The 22664-nt window shown below is 37.5% G+C and overlaps 1 protein-coding gene across 1 annotated transcript; it reads right to left on the bottom strand.

Moving 5' to 3' along the window:
- Positions 1-6765: 6765 nt before the first annotated feature.
- LOC130930325 (CMRF35-like molecule 5) lies at positions 6766-17289 on the bottom strand. Its single transcript, XM_057858207.1, has 8 exons — positions 16896-17289; positions 16048-16392; positions 15863-15944; positions 10873-11114; positions 7883-7985; positions 7651-7733; positions 7398-7447; positions 6766-7311 (listed from the first exon to the last, which is right to left on the bottom strand). The coding sequence occupies exons 1-8, from the start codon at positions 16942-16944 to the stop codon at positions 7270-7272; spliced, it is 996 nt and encodes a 331-aa protein (XP_057714190.1). The 5' UTR covers positions 16945-17289; the 3' UTR covers positions 6766-7269.
- Between the last annotated feature and the right edge of the window lie 5375 nt (positions 17290-22664).

Here is a 22664-nt window from a genome sequence, read left to right as displayed (position 1 = left end):
CGAGGGAGATTATCAGTGGTCTTGTATGTCTTCCATTTTCTAATAATTGCTCCCACAGTTGATTTCTTTACACCAAGTGTTTTACCTATTACAGATTCAGTCTTCCCAGCCTGGTGCAGGTCTACAATTTTGTCTCTGGTGTCCTTCGACAGCTCTTTGGTCTTGGCCATAGTGGAGTTTGGAGTGTGACTGACTGATATTGTGGATAGGTGTCTTTTATACCGATAATGAGTTAAAACAGGTGCCATTAATACAGGTAACGAGTGGTGCCTCGTTAGACCTCGTTGGACCTCGTTAGAAGAAGTTAGACCTCTTTGACAGCCAGAAATCTTGCTTGTTTGTAGGTGTCCAAATACTTAGTTTCCACTCTAATTTGGAAATAAATTCTTTAAAAATCAAGCAATGTGCTTTTCTCTTTTGTTTTTTCCACATTCTGTCTCGCATGGTTGAGGTTTACCCATGTTGACAATTACAGGCCTCTCTAATCTTTTCAAGTAGGAGAACTTGCACAATTGGTGGTTGACTAAATACTTATTTGCCCCAGAAGAATGTTTAGAAAAGAATGTTGGTAAAAATGTAAAAGAAGCATGTCTGAAGAATTCTGGAAATTTTGGATTCGTAAAGTAATAAAGTTGTGTCGGGAACGGGACAAGAGAACCTGCTGCGTCTCACGAGCAACATAATGTTTAGCTGGGTTTGGCAGGCACTGACACAATGTCCAAGAGCTGGAGTGCCGTAGTTGTCGATAGTTGTCGATTCTAGCAGGTCGAGGTTGAACAAGTTGGAGCAAATACAGAAATTAGTTGAGGAACGCTAATGAACAGATTGAATTGACACTGTTTGGAATGAAATGAAGGATTAGAGGCCTGTTTCTTAAATACAAATAACCAGAGCAGCTGGTAACAAGGTCAAGGTGGCAGTGATTAGGAGCGATGAGAAGATGAGCTTCCTGATAGAAGGTGTGGCATCAGACAGAGTGAGGTAGAATATTACTCAAGCAGGGTCAAACATATGACAAATTGTAGTAGTTTATAGTTTTGCAAGGGACTGCTAACACTGTAATTTTTGTCAGAATATTCACTTACACAATGTAGGTATGCACATTTAGCAACGCCTTAAAGTATCAGGTAAACAGTAACTTTCACAGACACCTAACTTTCATTTCCATCAGTAGTCACAAGGGCAACCTAATTACTGCTGGTTCTCAACATCCTAATACGATGTACTAAAAATAATTGGACACTAAACTATAAAGTACACATTATGCCACATTAATTCATATGCACATAACTCAATTACCCAAGAATTAGACTGTAATAGATAAACAGGTTGTTTGCAATATCCCGGCTCTTTGACATTAATAAACCTTCGCCTGTTTGCAGAGATTGGTTTTTGTATGCAGGAGTGATGGCGCTCAAGTGAATAACAACCGCTGGCTTAAATAGCATCCATCCATCTTCTACACCCATTACCCTGTATTGTTTCTCAGGGTAGGAATTTGGTATATAACACTAAGCCTAGAAATGTAATGTCTTTATTAGTATGACTGATGCATAAAGTAAACATATATAGGTCAAGTCAAGACATTGATTCATATATCCCTTATCACAACAATGTCTTAAGGGCTTCACAGGACCATTTTTGACAAAAATGACATGATCCCTTGATCTAAACCTCCATTAGGGCAAGGAATAACTCAAAACCCCACCTGGGAAAAAAATAAACCTTGATAAGGGGCCACAGAAAGAGAAACCCCCTTTCAGGATGACCTACAGGTTATGAAGGCCAACTACAAATACTTGTTCAACTTGACAACATCCCTTACGACCACAAGAGGTTCAAGGATGGCCACCACGACAGGCCCTGACCACCTTATGGCCACAGCTCAGGTCAGCCACTTCGGCAATGATTCATTCAGACTTAATTTCCCCTGCGTCCCCCAGATCAAGAGATATGTTATGTTCAGTGTTGTCAGTAAGTAACACGTTACTGTAATCTGATTACTTTCTTTCAGTAACGAGCAATCTAACGCGTTCATTTTTCGAAGCCAGTAATCTGATTAAAGTTAGTTTCCTCGGTGCCTGTGCATTACTATTTTGTTGTTGCCTCATACTGTATGTAGAATGAAGAATATTGTAGTCATGTACGCAGAGCATTTGAAAAGAAAATACTGCGCTTGAGTTTGGGAGTGACATCACATCTCACGTTTTCTCATCGGGGGATAAAAACGGGTCACGTGTTATACCATGCTGCCTGTGCGCGCGCCGTCTGCCACGGCGGTCAACAACATAGCCTGGCTAGTGGCTACCTATCAAGATGCTAACAGTAAAGGAGCCGGAGAGATACAACAAACGGCTGCATTTGCTCACTGGAGAAACAGCCATTACTTCACATGTCCGTCCAGTAAAGATGACAAAAATATCTCCGTGCGTTGCAAACTCTGCGGTGGCTCAGAAAGACTGTCGACCGCTATATACTCAACATCCAATTCAACAAGGAAGCACTTGGAATTACAGCACAACGCGTCGCGAAAAAAATAGCCGACAGGTAACGAGACAGCCAGCACTTCTACAGTTTGTAACAAGCCTTTATAATATGTGTAATTATGTACATTTTATAGTTAGAGCTGGTAATCATAGGCGGAGTTTTACATTTGTGGGACTGGGGGGAGAAGCATGTTGAAGACTGAAACGAAAGTCAAAAGTTTGGACACACGTTTTGCGTTTTATGTATCTTCACTACTATTGTATATTCTCACTGAAGACATCAAAACTATGAACGAACATGTGGAATGGCAAAAAAAAGTTAAATAAATGAAAACAGGTTTTGTGTTCTACATTCTTCAAAGTATCCACCTTTGAGGTGTCTCTAAACTTTTGGCCAATACAGTATATATGTGTATATAAATATATATATATATATATATATATATACACATATACATCTTGACACTGTTGGAGTTCAATCAACTGTTCAAGTTGTTGTTGGCAGCGTTTGAAAGCTTAGGTTTAAAGAAATTCTAAATATCCATCTTGCCTCCTCTGGTGTAGTTTTGGCTAAGCAAAGCAAAGGATAGTCTCCACTCTCCTAGGTGGTAGTCACATGAACTGTTCGAAAAATGATTTTGACCCATTTTGAAAACTTTACGTTGTAGGATTTTTGTTCATTTTATTAATTTTTGTTGTTTGTTTTATTGCTTTACAACTTTTAGAAACAACATTTTAACGGCCAGGTCTTTATTTTAAAGGGGAAGTTAAGAATTTTATACATTAGGCTTTATCTTGGGAGTAAGCAGGGGTTTAATTAGTCGTTGATGTTGATTTAAACAAATTTTGTGCAGTTTGTCAGTTAGTTGTTAGTTTTAGGGCTCCGGAATGGCTAAGCAAGGGCGAGTCAATGGTGGTCGACTAATTAAACCCCCGCCAACTCAAAGATTAAGCCTTATGTGAAAAACTCAATTACACGCGATGACATTTTTCTGTTATTTTTATGTTGAGGCAGCAAAAGGAAAAAAATTGGTAAAAGGTAACTGATAAGTTACTTTTAAAGTAACTTAGTTACTTTGATAATAAAGTAATCAGTAAAGTAACTAGATTTCTTTTTTTAGGTGTAATCAGTAATCAGTAATGAAATTACTTTTTAAAGTAATCCGTGACAACACTGGTTATGTTCAAGGTGAGAGCTGAAACTCCTTTTGACAGGGGACTGTGCCAGATGTTCCCGGCAGACATTACAAGTTGTTAGGGTCTGCCAGGTCAAACTGCCATTTTCCTCAGTCATTGGAGCCAATACACCACCATGTGCTGAACAGCTGGCAGCTCCACCCCTGTCGGTCAGAGTAATATTGTCACAAGGCCGATGACATGATCACAGGTTTTTGAATGAACCACGGCGTAGTCGCTTGGTGTCAAGTGAGTACATGCTGACACTTTTAGATGGTGTTCATTATACCCGTGATGGGCAGAGAAGTCAGTAGAACACTATGTGGGTTCTTCTCAGGGTTCTCACCCCCGCCAGCTAGTTGTCTGGAGGGACCTGAAGGTGATGATGCAGTAGCACCTCATCTACACACTCGACCGGTCATCTGGAGGAGCCCGTTGATATTGATCGCACCTGGGCTCTGTTCACACTTGTTCCGCCCTATGCATAAGCACATTCAACAGTTAGGACCAGTTTCCTTACTTGGAGGCAGAGGGAAGTTACCCTCTCATCCATCAGATTGAGGTCCAGTGTACAGGTAGGGAGTCAGGGGGCAATAAAAATGCTCACATCGGTTTAGAACATCTCACCATGGGAAACTCTTATACTGGAGCCCAAGGTGGGTGTGGAGGTGAGCCCAATATCTAGTTGGGGCATCTCAACCTCACACATTGCTCAGGCTCTTTTTGAGACAGAGAAGTTCTATTCCACATCCATGTCTTCTTAACTGAAGATTGGTCCAGAAAGCCAGCCACCCAAATCATCCTGCACCCAACCCCTTGTCCCTTTCCACTGGTGGTGAGACCCTTTGAAGGAGCCTAATGTTGCAAATTCAAGCTGTGCCCAGTTGGGCCCCCATGGGTGTAGGCCTGGCTAACAAGTATTAGCGACGGTTCCTCAGCTGGCTACAGAGAGAGAAGTGGGGGCACTGTCTCTGTAAGGGGAAATGCCATTCATTTAGAGCATCAATCTAGTTGTACTTTGTCTGATTCCTCTCCTTGACAATTTGGACAAGACTAGACAATCTAGCTCCTAAGATAATTGAGATACACAAACTGCTCCACAACAATAGTAATTATAATGATAATAATAATAATAATACATTTTATTTCAAAGCACCTTTCACGACACTCAAGGACACTTTACAACTAAATATATAAATAAACTGAAAGAAAAAAAGTCAAAGTAAATCAAAGATCTGTCACGCCTGAAAAGAAAGTAAAGAAAGAACAAAATAGCAGGAAAGAAATCATAGCACAAAACAGCAGATCAAAATGGATATGAAACTTTTAAAAAGATATGTTTTGAGTCTGGGTTTGAAAAGTGAGAAAGAGGTTGTATTACGAAGATCAGAAGGTAGAGCGTTCCAGAGTCGAGGGGCAGAATGACTGAACGCTCTTGAACTGAAAGTAGTAAGATGGATACGGTAGACAAAGAGATGAAAAGTAGAAGATGATGTGGTGTGTGGTGGGGGTTCCTGTGATTAGGTGTTCTACAGAGTTTTGGAGGAGCTGCAGTTTCTGGAGGTATTTATTACGGAGACCAAAGAACAGCGAGTAGCCGTTGTCGATCCGGGAGGTGACCAGGCTGCAAATAAGAGTGGCGGCAGTTGGGGACTGAGAAATGAATGGAGATGAGAAATATTGCAAAGATGGAAGTGGGCTGATCTGGAGATGTCATAGAGCTGTAGAGGATGACACCCAGATTTTTAACCCGAGTTGAGGGGGAAATACATTGTTGATGGGAATAGAGAAATTATTGTAATTTACGGGGAAAGCTTGTGTGCCAACTAGAAGGGCTTCTGATTTTGAACTGTTGAGGAGTAGGAGGTTTGAGGAGGGCCATGAATTCTAAAGAGAGAGTAAGAGAGGAAGAGAGGAAGAGAGGTGGTTGGTTTCGAGGAAACACGACACACGTTTCAACGACAATAAAATAGAATAGAATAGAATAGAATAGAATAGAATAGAATAGAATAGAATAGAATAGAAATTTGTTGTCATTGCACATGTAAGAAGTAACAAAATTTTCCTTTAGGGACAGCACGTAAAAAGAACGATAAACACAGATGGATAGACGGGTTGCCTGCCAGGTCGCTATGGCAGGTGCTCCGGGTCATTAGATAAGAAATGGGAAACATTGACAGGATGGAGGGAGGGAGTTGGGTAGGGAGTAGGACAGACTCTTTCTCACCTTTAACGGGGAGTGTGCAATCTGAATAACAACAAAAAAAGAAAAGCGCATTCAACAAGAAAGAAATAAGACCAATTGTCAGGACAATTTCCTAGATTTGGAGTGGGAAGACACAAGGGAACAGAAAAATTTTCCAAATGATAATAAGCACAACATGTATAAAATTATGCCAAACAAGATTTGACATCTGTATCCAAAATGAAATTATTGATAGTCAGGCTGATGTAAGGCAAATAACCACAGAATTGAGAAGAAAGACAAATTTGGATACATGACATTACTAGAGTTTTTGTTTTTATGATAATCTGTGTTTATACTATTTTTGCTTCTATATATAGGGTGTATGTTATATTCTATTTTGATGTGGCAAATGTCATTTATAGAAATTGTATCGATGGAATTTTAAAAAATAAAAATAAAAATTGGAAGCCACGGGAGTGTCTCAAAGACAATATGAGGGGAAGATAAGGTAGGATGGGTGTAGTCTTTTGTCCTTCAAACTGCACCCCCACAGTATCTGTAACAATTCCAAGTGAGGAATGGTTGAAAACGGCAGAAAGAGGGGAGTCTTGGCAGAACTCTGCGTGCTCTCCAGCAGATTAGATGTTGTTCACAAGGCCACATGATAAGAATTTGTTTTAGACAGCAGATTGCTGGAATGCGTCTTCCTGTGTGAGTGTGTTGACATAGAACTTCATTTTGAAGAATTTGAGAGAGGAGTTCCAAATTATTGTGCATATCTGAAGTTGGGTAAAAGAAAAACAAAATCTAGATGGTTTTATTGACAAATTTATTTATTCAATAATACAAAAAGATCCCAGTTTTACTCTTGTTTTTATGTAGTCTACAAACTAACTAAAAACTACCAGTTTGTCGTTTTCTTTTTTGTTTTGGTATTGTAGATAAAATACAAAATCTTTCTCATGCACACACAGTACACATGTTTCCTCAGTTGTCTTTTTATCTGCATTTAACATTGTATGATCCCTTTCTTTGTTTAAATGTGCCTCATTTATTCTTACATACAGTAAAAGTTGATACATCCTGGTAACAAAATCCACCCTCATCCTCAGGAAAATGCTTCTTTTTTTTTTTGTAACAACAGATGAGCTCAGTTGCCAGTCTAAACACAGTACCCATTATTAATAAAAAGCAATTACAAAACAGATGTATTTATTGATTTAAGTGTGCTGTGCGTTCGCAATCACTGTGTGTCGTTTTAAGTAATTATTTTGGTTTTTTCATACAGTTATTTTGATTCCTCAAGATTTATTCTGCAGAGATATATTCTTATATGAAGAAGTATTTGTTATAATAACCTATGCAAAGGTAATTTAAATTTCTATCTTTTCCTTTTTAATTAGTGTTCAAGACAGTTGTTCAAGATTTTTTGCTGGTCACCACCACTATTCCACAGTCCTCCTTTAGGGGGCGAAAAGAAAGAAGTTAACTGTGATTATTTAAATGCAGCTGGTGAGGCGTTCAATATGCTTTTCGAGAACACTTACCATGTGAGTTGGTTTCATTCCCATCGTTTGTCTTAGCTTTTGAAATTGTTCTGTGAATCAATAGTAACAAGTTTTAAGACCCATCCATCCAACTATTATCCAAACACCCACTCATCCATCTACCCATATTAAGAGCCAAATCACACAAATGCAAGGATACATGGTGAATTTTAGATAGTTTGGCCTTTGCGGCTATCTCTTCATGTGTATCATTTTTTTGTTAAGAACGTGATGTGAATAAGTGTTGACTTACTACGTTTCCACATCCTGCTTGCTAATATAGCCAAGGCCACAAGCAATATGAATGATGCACATGTCACGGACTCCACAGTGAAACTAAAATGTGGACACACAAACATACTTGTTCAGAAGACAGCCCAGCTTTGAAGAGAAATGATGATTGAAGAAACGTGAATTTTGCCACTACATGGAGTGATTTTCAAATATATATAATATATGATTGGTGCAGTTGCTGTCTTTCTCACATTCGAGACTTCCAGCTATCCTTTGTTTTAGGTTTGGGGTCAGCTACATCTGTAACCGACTGGTTTGCTGCAGCTTGGGTTGTCACAGTCACTGCTGCTGCATCTAGAAATAAGAACATTCAACATTTATTTTGAGCTAAATGTCAAAATGTCTACATTATGTTGAAATGAGTGCTTGAATTTCTATGTGCCGCTCCAAGTATTGTTTGAATGACACATTTGATTTACAAATCTACACACGAGTTTTTCTACTCATCTATCTGTCACGGTTTTTGGTTTTTTAGTGTGTTTTGATATTGTTTCATTCTGGTTTGTTCCTCACTGTGTCTTGTCCTTTATATTGCCAATTCATGTCACCTGATGTTGCCTGCTACTGGTGTGTCTACCAGTCAGCTTCCTCTCATGTCTGTCAAGCAGCTCCCTGTTTCAGTTCAATTCTAGTTGTGTCATTGTCGATGTCTTGTGTGTTCCTGTGCCCTCATTCATTCCTGGTTTTGTTATGTAACTTTTTGTTTATGACATTATTCCTGGTTTCACACTGTTATTTTTGTTAAACACACTTATAGTTTTTGCTCAAGCTCACCTGCCTGACACATAACCATCTTCGCTTTAATGACATCATAAGAAAGGTTGTTTTGAAGAAAATAATTTGCTTGGTTGACTATTAAAACTACAAGTAGTCCCCGGCGGGCTACGAACGAGGTCCACTCCTATCCTGGTAACATAACCCGAATTTCCGCGTAAATTGGAATGAACCCTTTAAGCACCCCAAAATACCCCCTAAATCTCAAAATAACTATCCAAAAACATGTATTATATGTCATTGTATTGTCATTACCAGATGTTGGAGTCGAGTCTTAGCTAGACAGCAAGCTAAGCTCTGAAATGACAATGTCATAAACTAAAATAAAAGAGGAATAAAATCAGTTTCATCTTAACCCTTTAACACCGAACATGTTGGCAGCGACGCGTTTACGCATATTGTCTTTGAAGCTTCGTCACGCTGTAATTACGTCACCCACGTGCCGCTGGTTGGTGTCATTTGAAAGTGCGGAAGTTGATGTCCACACCAGATTTTATTTGAAGTCAGTCGACCAAGAAAAACAGGAGATAATGTCATTTGAGTTTTATAGTTTTATTGCACTCATAAATATGCATTTAAACACTGCATGGACCATGTATCTAGCTCCATATTTCCATCATTTCTTGTCCTTTTTCAAAACCGAAAGCAGCACAAAAGACTACATATCCCAAGAGCCGTTGTGATGTCAAGAAGGACGAACCGAATGTGAACATTTTTAATAAATTTCTGAGCAATTTTATTATATATATATATATATATATATATATATATATATTACTTTTTTTTTTTTTAGATATTTTTTCTTCACTATAATCTTTTCAATTTTTATGTAGATGTGTGTTCGAGAAGCTTGATTGCATGTACGTATATACTTTTGATAAGGTGATGGGTACAACACCTAACTTCACAAAGAGATATCCTCCAAACCCTTTTTGTGTTAGATGACCTATATAATTTTTTTCTCACTATTTTGCACTGTATATAACCTGTTTTGATCATAGTATGTGTAAAGGCCAAAAACGCCTATGACCTTACCTGCTGTTTGTGTTGAATTGTCAAACATAAAACTATTCAATCTTATTTTTTTTCTATTGAATGTTTATCCTAATAAGTTCAATAAATATTATCAAGCTTCCAAACGGTTGGTCAAGCATGTTTGGTTGTCAATGGGACATCAACATTAAAAATTTTGAAAAAAGATTTGGGGATTTTTTTGTCTTTTTGGGTTGGGTCCAAAATGTGGATTATAATTGGTCAGCGAAGAAAACAACAGTTTGGACATGAAGTTCAAGGTGTCCTGAAAAAAGGGACCCAACTTGGCCATTATAAACAATTTTTTCTTTGAAATATAAAGGCAACATCAAGTGCATGCAAATTCGGCCAAAATAGGCTTAGGTGTTAAAGGGTCAAATAACAGTAATTCAAATTTCCATTTATAATTAGATCCTGATACAGCAATAACATTTCACACAAACGTTTAGCATGTATTCGTTAGTGTCCGCACATCATCAAAAACACTCACATCAACTCGCCCCAAGTATTCGACCATAATTGAAAACACACAATAAACAGTACAAAAAGTGTTATGTCCAGGTGTTGTTGCCTTTGCGAATGCTTCACAAGCAATAAATGTACGCGCAGGCTTGCATCTCTTTCCCCTCTCTCACTTTGCTGCACGACTTCTTCGCAGGAGCAAATGGCTCTTCCTCGTGTGTGTGTGTGCATGCACTCTTCTTCGTGTGCGCAAATATGTTTTTCTTCGTGTGTACATGCATTCTTCTTCGTGTGTACATACGCTCTTACTTGCATGCGGGAAAACTACCTGCTCTACGCTTCCTGCACCAAAATAAAAAGAAGGATGCATCACAAAACAGAAGTCACCACTGTTGGAAAAAATAGATAAATACTGGAGACTCCGACGTCGTAAAGCTGAAATCACGTAAGTCGGGTATATTGTAACCTGGGGACTACCTGTATTCACATACTGTAACTCTTCGAATGAAGCGCTAGTCATACATTTAAATAAAGCTAGTGCTGGTCAAAAATCTTAATTTGATGTTTCCATTGCTGGAAGAAATGAATACTGTATTTTATTTCTGAGCCATTAAGAAATTCAAAACCACTTGTCAATCAGTTATCACATTAATTTAGTATTATGTTGTTTAATACATTGTTAACAAATGGATGTCACGACGTGGGCGAGGGTGGTAGTTTAGATTGTACAGCTTGACAAAAAATGCATTTTCATATTTGGCATTGTAGTAAATAATCCATGCAGTTCAGGTCTCATTACTGTAGTGTTTCATGCTTTTTTTTTAAATTGCCTATTAATTTATTGTAGAACCTTGTGAATAAGACTGCTTTACAAGACCCCATGAACAATACGAAGATGAAGCGTGTTTCTTACTTCCACTCAACGTGGCAGTTGATGGTCGGTGTAAGACTTGCACGTGCACTGGAATCTTCTCTTGTCCAGCAGAACACCAGTACCAGCCCATATCTCCCCTCTTCAGCTTCTTTATGGTAATTGTCAAAGTCCCAGTTCTGTCATCATTGATGGCCACAGATGCGTCGTCATAGGTGCCTTCATTGCCTGTCACCAGGCAAGAGCTCCAGTCTCCACTCCTACACCACATCTTTTCACTCTCTCTATTGGTAAAGGATCATTGAATGAATTCTCATATGCATTAATTCATGCGCACAGGTATATAAATACGCTTGTCATGGATTGTCTTAACTTTCATGTTAGAGCAATTCTTGCTGCACATGTTTGAGGATTTGGCAGACTGCTTTGGGTGGCACATGGGATATATTATACATATACAGTATATTTATACATCATATCAAATGCCCACTCATACTCACATATACAGTATGCACTGTCAATATATATGGCGGAAAACACTCAGGTGACTTGAAGTTCCGCTCTGAGACCCCCAATTTGGCCAAATTTCAAAATTGTCTTATATGAATGTGTGATACATCATTGGAAAGCTTAAAATCTCAATTTTCTGGGGGAAGAAAAATTTTGAACAAGAGGGCATTTTTGGAAAAAAAAAAAAATTTAAACAGCAAAACCCTAACTAGAGGTTAGAGCACGCCAGAGCATAATTAAAGACGCCATGATTTTAACAAGAAATTATCGCGTACTTACCTTGTTTCAATCCAAAAACTCCATATAGCATGTATCATCGAGTGTCAAGACACAGATGTGAATGGCCACAGCCGGATTTTGGGGGGATTTTATGGGTGAAACACGGTAATATAACAAGGGTTGCGATGCAGAAATCGCAGACATTAAAGAGAGGTCTAAATGTTCTTTTTCATATATTTACTAGGGCTGTCAAAATTATCGCGTAAACGGTCGGTAATTATTTTTTTTAATTAATCACGTTAAAATATTTGACTCAATTAAAGCACATGCCCCGCTCAAACAGATTAAAATGACAGCAGTGTAATGTCCGCTTGTTACTTGTTTTTTTGGTGTTTGGCGCCCTCTGCTGGCGCTTGGGCCAAAATGATTTTATGGGTGAGCATGGTGTAATTATTCACATCAACAATGGCGAGCTGGTAGTTTATTTTTTGACTGAAAATTTTACAAATTTTAATAAAACGAAAACATTAAGAGGGATTTTAATATAAAATTTCTATACCTTGCACTAACATTTATCTTTTAAGAATTACAAGTCTTTCTATCCATTGATCACTTTAAGAGAATGTTAATAATGTTAATGCCCTCTTGTTGATTTATTGTTATAATTAACAAATACAGTATTTCTTTACCATATGTTGAATGTATATATCCGTCTTGTGTCTTATCTTTCCATTCCAACAATAATTTACAGAAAAATATGGCATATTTTATAGATGGTTTGAATTGCGATTAATTACAATTAATTAATTTTTAAGCTGTAGTTAACGCGATTAAAAATTTTAATCGGTTGACAGCCCTAATATTTACCCTTTTGAGTATTTTGGGTCATTTTCCTTTGTTTAGATCGGTTATTTATCATCTAACATATCGGGGAAAAGGCGACAGTAACAAAAAATAAAATTAAGTCATAGTTATGAGGTAAATATCCGTGACTTATTTACAGACACCATTTTTTTCATGGTGACGTAATTTGTTTAAAAGTTTAAAATATGCGAGTGAATAATTTTCTAAGTCGTTTTTTTTTTTTTTTTTTTTTTTTAAACGAAATATTAGACATCAATTAATGACTTTAAGCTAAAAATTGTTAAGGCCCCTGCTCCCTGAGCGCTGCTCCTCCTCCTCCTTGTGTGTGTGTGTGGGTGCGTGTGTCTTGATTGCAGGATTGGACAGATGGGTGAGCCTGGGACCAGGTGCAGTCAGTCATCGTTAACAGCCTACTTAAGCCAGTCCCTGGCCTCACCTCATTGCCAGATCAACAACTCCACTCCAAGAGTTTGTGACACTAGCCCTTGAAAATTCTAGAACTCTGTATTGCTTTGCTATAGCTCATATTACCTTTGTTCGCAGATCCTGCACAGCTCGCCTGCCTTCACAGCTCACCTGATTACACACTAATCGCCCGCTTGACTATCTGGACAAAGACTGCCTTCACATACAGCAATAAACAATTGTCACCACTGCCACCTTGCCTTCCTTCTCTGCGCTTGGGTCCCCCGCTCACTCAGAAACCTAACAAAAATAAAAGGCATTTTGAATAATAAATATAATTACTTGCCTTCTATTTATGGCTGGGTTGAAACAAAAGCGGTTACGCGACATCTGTAAACGGGGGTTTCCAGGGTAAAACGGACAAGTTAAAAATAGTTCGGGGGCTTATTGCGCCATGAATCTACTATGGAAGCATTAGACATATAATTCTATCAAACACAACAGTTCTTTTGGCTTAAAATACAGCAGTTTATTTTAAAGAGGGGTGCAAGAGCAGAAACTGCTTTTTCAGCCTTGTCTGTGTTTTCCGCCCTATATATATATATATATATATATATATATATATAAATATATATATATATATATATATATATATATATATTAGAGCTGTCCCGACTAGTCGACATAGTCGACGTCATCGATGACGTAAATCCGTCGACGAGCACAACATCCCGTCGACGGTTAATGAAGGGTTAAAAAAATATATGCGTGGAAAGTTAGAGTGTCGGATGCTCTGTTTGCAAGCGGGGAAAGCGGCACAAAGCCAAAAAAAGCGCACCAGAGTGTCCAAAACATTGACTTATTTCAAAGAAACAAAGGAGAGTACACTCTTCTGTCCTGTCTCTTCAGTGCCAAGCCTGGCTGCGCGTCGGCCGTGAATAAACACCTCAAGCGCCTTCACGCAGTTTGTAATTTTTTTTTTTGTTCATTTTTTGTACACCAGAGGGTGCTGTCGCCTTACTAAATAATAATGTTTCATTGACAATGGGCCTATAAATGCTATTAGTATTGTTCTTAATGCTAATTGAAAGGTTTATTTCATGTTATGGTTTATATTAATGTATAGAAAATTATATAAGGTTAAAAGGTCATAAATATATACAGTATATACAGTCATTGCACTCAAGGGAGAGATTGTCAATGATAAGGTAATAAGGTAAAGGCAATTCATATAGGCAATTCATTGATATATAAATAAGGTTTAAAAGGAAAAAGGTGAAAAGTTTTTGTTAATTTCTAATTGTGTTGCTTTATTTGTGTGCACCGTAGCTCTTACAGTGTGTTTACATCAAGGATGGAATAAAAGTTGTAAACCATCAGTTTAAGAGACCATCTTTTCAATCGGGATGCTACACTAGTTAATTCTATCAGCATTTGAACTCATTGTTTATTTGTGATTTATTATTGTTATTTACGAGTTTATTTGTACTTTAATAAATAATTTGAGTGTTCCAATATGTTTTTTTGTGAATTGATAAGCGTCAACAAAAATGTCATTGCTAAATTAGTAAAAAAAAAAAAAAATTTTTTTTTAATTAATTATTAGATTAGTCGACTAATCGTAAAAATAGTCGGCTGACTAATCGGGAGAAAATTAGTCGTTTGGGACAGCCCTAATATATATATATATATATATAAGGGCTGTCAAACGATTAAAATTTTTAATCGAGTTAATTACAGCTTAAAAATTAATTAATCGCAATTCAAACCATCTATAAAATATGCCATATTTTTCTGTAAATTATTTATATATTCTGTAAAATAATTTGTTGGAATGGAAAGATAAGACACAAGATGGATACATACATTCAACATACGGTACATAAGGACTGTAGTGGGCATTTCACTCTACTGTCATTTAAATCTGTCTATGCTGTCCTCACTCCGAAGCGTCTACTTTTTCCAAAGCTAGACAGCTAGTGAACGACGCCTTAATAATCAGACTTCTTCCTTTTTCATCTGATTTATTAATAAAATGGCCTCAAACCACTGTCCTCTTTAGACCGTAGTGAAACTACAAAAAAAAAGTACACAAGCATTGCATTAGCAACAACGTTAGCTTAGCACGCTATACAGGTTCACTAAACATAAACAAAAAGCATCTCATACAAAAAATATAACATTTCACTTACTAACATAATATGTACATTCTTTACAACAACCATACTTACGGACAAATCTTGTCCAAGGATCATATAAGCACAACATTACAACGTAGGCGTCAGCCCGAGACGTCGTGCAGCCATATTGAACTGGCAAGAAAGCAATAAACCATGTCGCAAAGCGACCACAAGAGTTCGCTGTTAGACAGCACAAAAAACTTGCTGTAAAACTTACCAAAAGGCAGAATACTGTCTGAGCGGGACATGTGCGTTAATTGCGTCAAATATTTTAACGTGATTAATTAAAAAAATTAATTACCGCGCGTTAACGCGATAATTTTGACAGCCCTAATATATATGTATATATATATATATATATATATATATATATATATAATCACTCAGTTGGACCATCTTGCATGTTCCCCTGATTTAAATCTCATAAAGAACATTTGGGAATGGATTGCAAGGGAAGTTTATACAGATCGCCATCATTTTCAGACAGGTTCACAAAGAGCAACAACTATCTTCACAACTCAGAACAATGTTCCCAATAGATTCCTGGAGAAAATCGCGTCATGCATGCCCAAACGAATTTTTGAAGTGAATAGCAACAACGATGGAGCTACTGTAAATCACTAAGTCCTACAGAAGTTTTTTTTGGTTCGTGTTTTTTTTTTTTTTTTGAGCGATGGTCTGAAACTTTTGATCAGCTGATAAACAGCCTGTTTCATTTTAACTAGATTTTTTTTTAAAGTGCTTTTTTGTTACGCTATCCCTTCTTGCTTCTGCATATTGTAGCTCTATTTAAAACCTCATTGAGATCCAGAGAGAGTGTTACATAGCACAAAAATTGACTATTTACACTGTACCTGTATCTTGGACTGTAAAGACATTGAACTGTGACACTACGTCCCTCCTCCTCACTTAGTCTGCCATTCACTACCGACATTCCTGGAGAAAGCAAATCAAATTTTTCTCACCATGAAAAGGCATTAGAAAGGTAATGTAATTAAAGAAATTGATAATATTGAAAAGGGCTACATCCTTCCTTCACCTGAGATCACTGTGACGTAAGTGAATGCACAGACATCAGCTTGCCAAAATCCACCAAGCTCCACACAACAAATGTACCAGCCGGAATCCTCCTCCTTTAGGTTCTTCACTGTCACTGTGAAGACTTGCTGGATCGGGTCATCAAAAATACTTACTCTGTTGTCAGACTGGCTGTGAGTGATGGGGTCATCTGTTCGGGCTAAGCTTGTGCAAAATTCCCTCGTTTTTCCTTTGCACCAGTACTTAACATAACTGGCATACTGAGGCTCATAAAGACATGGGACAATTAGTGAGTTACCCTCCATGACTCGAAGCTCGGCCTGGGTTGTCAGCCCACTTAGAGTGCCTGATGGACAGAGAAATTACAGTGTTTTCTGGTGTTGTTTCAACTTCAGCTTTCAATAGTAGTAATGTTGCAGCCATCAAACAATTCATGACCAGGGCTTATCATGAGTGAAGAAAACGGTAGTGGTTTAAGCAATTTCAGTTTCATTTCTCTTTAATCAAAAAGATTCCCAGTGATTCCAAAAGTGAGTACCCATATTTTCTTTACACAGATAAATAAACAGTTTCGAAGACTTTTAAAACAAAACAACAGATATACTACACTTGGCAAGGGATAAACACAGTGCCGCAGGCTTAGGATGTTTTCTTTATTTATTTTTCATGAACGCCTCAACGGACTAACGAGGAATGTGACTGACTAAAAGACTTAAGAACATCTTGTGCTCCCAGGTCTAGTTTCAGAAAATTCACTATTTATCTTCTCAGTGGCTCTTTCTTGTCACCAGCATTTTGTAACAAAACAAAAAATACACACAAATAACACTGCTGCATAATTTCTTTTACCTGGGATCCATGGCAACAACCAGAGCAAGAATTGGTTGACTGGCTTCATGTTTTAAAAGGTAGTGATTGTCGATCCTTGTTCCTCCCCAGCTCTGTTTTCAGGTTCAGCTATTTCAACACCCCTTTCACGCTGGTCACGTGACCATAAGTTGGATCCAGATGTTGAATATGTTAACCACATAGATGCCAGCTAGATTTGAATAGAATGTGAAGTCATTTTATTCCGTTCGCAAATTGTAAATATGGTGAAATATGCTGTTGTTTTCAACATTTTTTATTAAATTTTAAGCCTTAAATATGCTTTAGCAGATTGTGAGTTTTTCATTGTGATCATTTTCAATGTCCAAGTGGTTGCATTGTAAATTCTACAGTTAAATGTACTTACACTTGTATAGAGCTTAATTTCTGCGTTTAAGGTACTTAAAGCTTTTTGACACTATATCCTAATTAAAGTTGCACCGATACCGATACCAGTATCGGCAGGGGGCGCCGATCCGGCCCGAATTGGTGGTATCGGTATCGACGAGTACCAACATTTTGGGCGCCGATACCATCTACTGGCATCACTTGGACGCAAATGTACTGTCCTCCCCACGTGAGCTAACTTCCCAAATCCCGATGCATGACATTTGTATGTCTTTGTCTCGAATTTACCAAACGAAATTAAAACCTTCGATTTCAATATTAAGGATGTTAACTACAACGCTTATCCGGGATGTTACGCTGCTCATCTAACATAGCATTCATAAACAATTAGCATGCGTAAGCAATCGCCTGTTGTTTTAACGCCGATGGGATCAGAAAGCTTAAGACTGTGGGAGACTAAGCAAACTCATGGTTTCATGACAATGAGTGGCAAATTAAGAACGGCGTACTTCAAACTCGTTCTGTTTATGAAAGTCGAATGTCATATACTGGTGTTGTGCAGTAATGAGCAGAAGTGACTTCTGTGGCCATAAAACACTCTAGCGGCGCAGCACGCACACTAGATATCATCAAATAGCAACCTAGATGTCATATGTTAGATCCCATGCCAACTCTCGCGCGCACACACTAGATATCATCAAATAGAAACCTAGATGTGCTACTTCAGATCCCATGCCATTAGCTGCGTGAGCCCAGAGCGACACCATATTGTCCAATGATGAATTAGAAACCGCCATGACTGAATAGAAGTTAAGCAGGCCAAATCAATCCATACCAGTGACTATAGATAATGCTGCAAATACTGTTAATTCAGTACATGTTACAGATGGACTCGGACCACAAATAGGATGTTTTGCTTATATGGTAAATATAGCTGCTAAGAGAGCTGCAGCAATCAACAGTGTGCCCCACTTTACAAACAGTAAAGATTGTTCTCAACACTTATATACAAAATTTCTACAGCTCAGTAAGAAGTAAGCACATAAATATTATGCACTAAAATGCTTGTTTATATGATGGCACTGTTATTTTTGCTTGTTAGCAAATAAAATAAAATAAAATAATAATAATAATAATAATAACAGTTGTATTTTTTGTTTCAGAGCATTAAATGTATTGAATTGTATCGAAAATCGTACCGAACCGTGACTTAACTGTATTGTTGCATCCCTTATACGTACGTATATAAATATATATATATATATATATATATATGTTTTTTTTTTTTTTTTTTTTTGCAAACAATGGTATCAGTATCGGCAGATACTGCACAGCCAGGTATCTGTATCGGTATCGGGCCCAAAAAATGGTATCGGTGCAACACTAATCCTAATGACGATGCATCAAGAGCAACATTGGGCTCAGTATTTTCAATATCAACTTCTAACTGCATGGGTGCAATTTAATATACATTTTAACCACACCTTTTAGAATGTGTAACATGTAAGGAAGTTTGAAAATGGATAAAAATTTAGAAGCTTGTGGTGCATTCGTCAACAGAAAGCGGCATCATTTCTTTAAACTCTAATGTCCACTATTTTGTCCTAGCAGATCCGAAATAGCCAACCTGCTTCAGACGTGATGATTACATGCTGCATAAATGGAGTATACTGTAGGTTTAAAATTTAGGTACAGTATAGTGTAATAGTTACCCTATTGGCCCGAATATAAGACGGCCCTGATTATAAAATGACCCCCTCTTTTTCATGACTCAAGTTTGAAAAAAGACTTTTTGAACACCAGATTAATTTTTATACAGAAAATAATTACAGTACATTCGAAACAAATGACTATAACAATATATTTGAGAGAAAAAGCATGTTATTTTGCCTCATTCAAATCTTAATATCTGAACATTTAAATATGTAAACTAAAGTGCAATCACATTCGTAAATAAATGGCTTCTGGTTTTTGAAATGTAAATAAACCAGTCTATTGTGATAAAACAACAAAAATGCAATAACTGCATTAACCATCAAATTGAAGTCTAACTGTAACTGTAGTCTTGAAACAAATCTGAATAACAAAAAACATTGCAGTAAAATAATGCAAACTGGTTAAACTAAAAAGAGTAGCTGAGATCTGTCATGACAGAACATCGCTTCAATGATATCTGGCGTCATCTAGCGTCGTGAATGGGGAGAGTAGCTGAGGTTTGTCATGACAGAACATCGCTTCAATGATATCTGGTGCCATCTAGCGTCGTGAATGGGTATAATGTCTAGACCGCGAATATAAGATGACCCCCTCTTTTTCAGTGCTATTTAAATGCAAAAAACACCGTCTTATATTCGGGCCAATACGGTATTATAGAACAATTCAAGACTAACCATATGTTTGACAGGTTTAAAAAGTTTGGATCTCCACAGTGTGATACAATGAAGCTGCTATACTAAGGCTAGGGGTGATAGCCATTAGTCCCTTGTTCATCAAGCCATGTGGGAATTTTAAGGAGGCTTAATCTACTGTAAATTACTGCAAGTCAAGGTAAAATGGATTTTGATTTTTCTTTTTTTTTTTGTAGAGATTGTAGAGACCTGGCTGTTAACACACTAGTAGGGTTGCCAACAATGTTCCCTCTAATTTTTCGTGTGTCTGAGCAGACACACAAGCTCCCTGAGCACACTACGGACCACGGTGAGCAACATGAGATGTGTACTATGTTATATGTGAGAGTCCTGCTTTAACCATAGGAAGTATCCTGCTTTGACCTGGGTAAGGTCCAGTTGTGGCATAGATGACTTAATAAAACATAATGCACAACCACAACAGGAGTACAGTATAACAAAATCACACATTAAAACTGTTAAGACAATAAGGACAATCAAAATTCCTCTTGCAGCTACACTGCAAAAACACACCTCTTTAAAACTAGTTAAATTCCCTTGTTTTCGGTGTAAATCTACTAGAAATGCATGAAATTATCAGCCAAATTTTACCCACTTAGATATCCTGAAATAAGTTTATTTTCAGCTAGCTATTATTCTTAGCACACTTATTTTGAGCAAAAAGTTAGTAGGCTATATATAATCTTATAATAAGCTTGTTTGTCAGAAATTCAAGAGTAGATATTGTTCAAAACATTATTTGAAAGCAAACTTGGAACAATGATGGATTTGTACAGAAAGTGAAAATATCCTTTGGTGATAAAAGACTGAATTACAAAGGGCAATGCACTAGTAAGCCTTCTGTTGTAGAGTGTCCTGTACAAATGCTAATTCTTATGTTGGAATGTTCGAAAGTTTACTGAATTGTGGTTATTTCATTGTTGAAAACTATTCATTTGTTTGTTGTCACAAGTATGCATTATTTGGTAGGAGTGTAAATAACCAAAGCCTAATTTCTGTCTCCCGAACGTATTTTATTTCGTAATTCACCATAACTTCCTATTCCGTTATGCAATATTTGTAACTTGAAGGCGGGCCAAAATGAGTGACTGCGAACTGTGAGAATTTTGATCTACTCTAGTGGCCCATCTGAAAGAGGCAAAGCCCTTACGGTGATCCTTTTATTTTCTAAGCTGATCAGTTGGTTTAATTAACTAGATTATATCAGTTCTAAAATTAGATATTAATTAATACTGTAGCACTTGCAAAGATTGGCAGCGGAATGTTGCTTCAGTAAATTAGCAAAGGAGTCTAGCTCTCTTTTCACCACCAATGGAAGCATCGCATTGCCATATTGAACGCACCAATAGGAGTGTCGCGTAAAGATGTCCCGATTGATTAGGATGCCGATCGATCGGGTCCGATTACGTCATTTTCAAACTATCGGAACCGGCAAAAAAATATCAGACATGCCTTTTTTTAATATATATATTTTTTTTATTGAAATCGTTTTCTATTTGTATTTAACGTTACATACAAAATGTCTTACACTCATCCAGAGTAGTTTTGGCTTAAAGTAGGGCTATCAAATTTATTACGTTAACGGCGGTAATTTATTTTTTTTAATTAATCACGTTAAATACTTAACGCATGCGCTGCACGACCCACTCACGCATTGTCGCGTTCAATCTATAAAGACGCCGTTTTACCTATAGATAGCGCTAAAAGGCAGCGTGTAAAGAGTAGAGAGAATTTTGTCAGCCTTTGGAGCCATTTTTTATGTGGCTAAAGCCTTACAATACCTCTCTCAGCAATTAAAAATAACGTGGGAGGCAATGTGGGGAAGAAAGGTAGTAGCTGATTATTTTCTTAACACCCTATGTTCTTTCCCAACGCAGAGAAGATATATCAATTGGTGCCCCTACGCACAGTCATGGTTGCACTTCCCATCATGCATTTGGGCAGAAGTTAAATGGCTGCAGTATCATTTACTGAAAGCTCAACAAATACACTAGATGGCAATATTTAGTCACAATATACAAAGTCACATTTATCCTTTAAGAATTACAAGTCTTTCTATCAGTGGATCCCTCTCACAGAAAGAATGTTAATAATGAAAATGCCATCTTGAGGATTTATTGTCACAATAAACAAATACAGTACTTATGTACTGTATGTTGAATGTATATATTTGTCCGAGTTTTATTCTTTTTTTTCTTAATGCATTGCCAAAATGTATATGATCGGGAAAAATTATCGGGAATGATTGGAATTTAATCGGGAGCAAAAAAAAAAGCAATCGGATCGGGAAATATCGGGATCGGCAGATACTCAAACTGAAACAATCGGGATCGGATCGGGAGCAAAAAACCATGATCGGAACAACCCTAGTGTCGCGCTGACACATTACAGTGGCGCCGACAGTTGTCCGAGTAGCGTTACCGTATCAAACGCACCAATAGGAACATCGGATTGCTGTATCGAACACACCAATACAGCGGCGCTGACAGTAGTACTGATGCTACAATACAATACGGTCATTTGCTTTGCTTAGCCAAAACCACCCGAGGACCGAAAAGGCAAGATGGATATACATAATTTTTTTCAAACCTAAGCTTTCAAAGCGACAACAACTACTGTGCAATAACCAAGGATTGAAAATGTGGACCATGAAACGCTAGAGACCACCGTCAAAATAGTGAGCAGAGTTTTAATTTGCCCCACTAAAGACGCTAATTGTACAACAGAGCCACCAGCAGTGTCTTGCTAATGTAGTTACCCCCGTCAAAAATTGTGTCCCATGGCCGCGGGAGCACACACATACACATTAGTTATGAGGGCTGTCGACCTAAACAATTAATTGAAGCCAGAAAAGAACCACAGCTATATATTTTGAACGTCGACGTTTACTTAACTGGAGAAACTCCATACAAAATTTAAATTACAGTGAGAACAGTTATACAGTAGGTCATTCTATGAGTAAAACAGTGAAACATTGCTATTTTTAACATTCAGT

This window comes from Corythoichthys intestinalis, chromosome 14, assembly GCF_030265065.1.
Source record: "Corythoichthys intestinalis isolate RoL2023-P3 chromosome 14, ASM3026506v1, whole genome shotgun sequence".
Classification (NCBI taxonomy): Eukaryota; Metazoa; Chordata; class Actinopteri; order Syngnathiformes; family Syngnathidae; genus Corythoichthys; species Corythoichthys intestinalis.
Note: the sequence above shows the minus strand (reverse complement) of the source record. Positions and strands in the feature narration are given on the sequence as shown.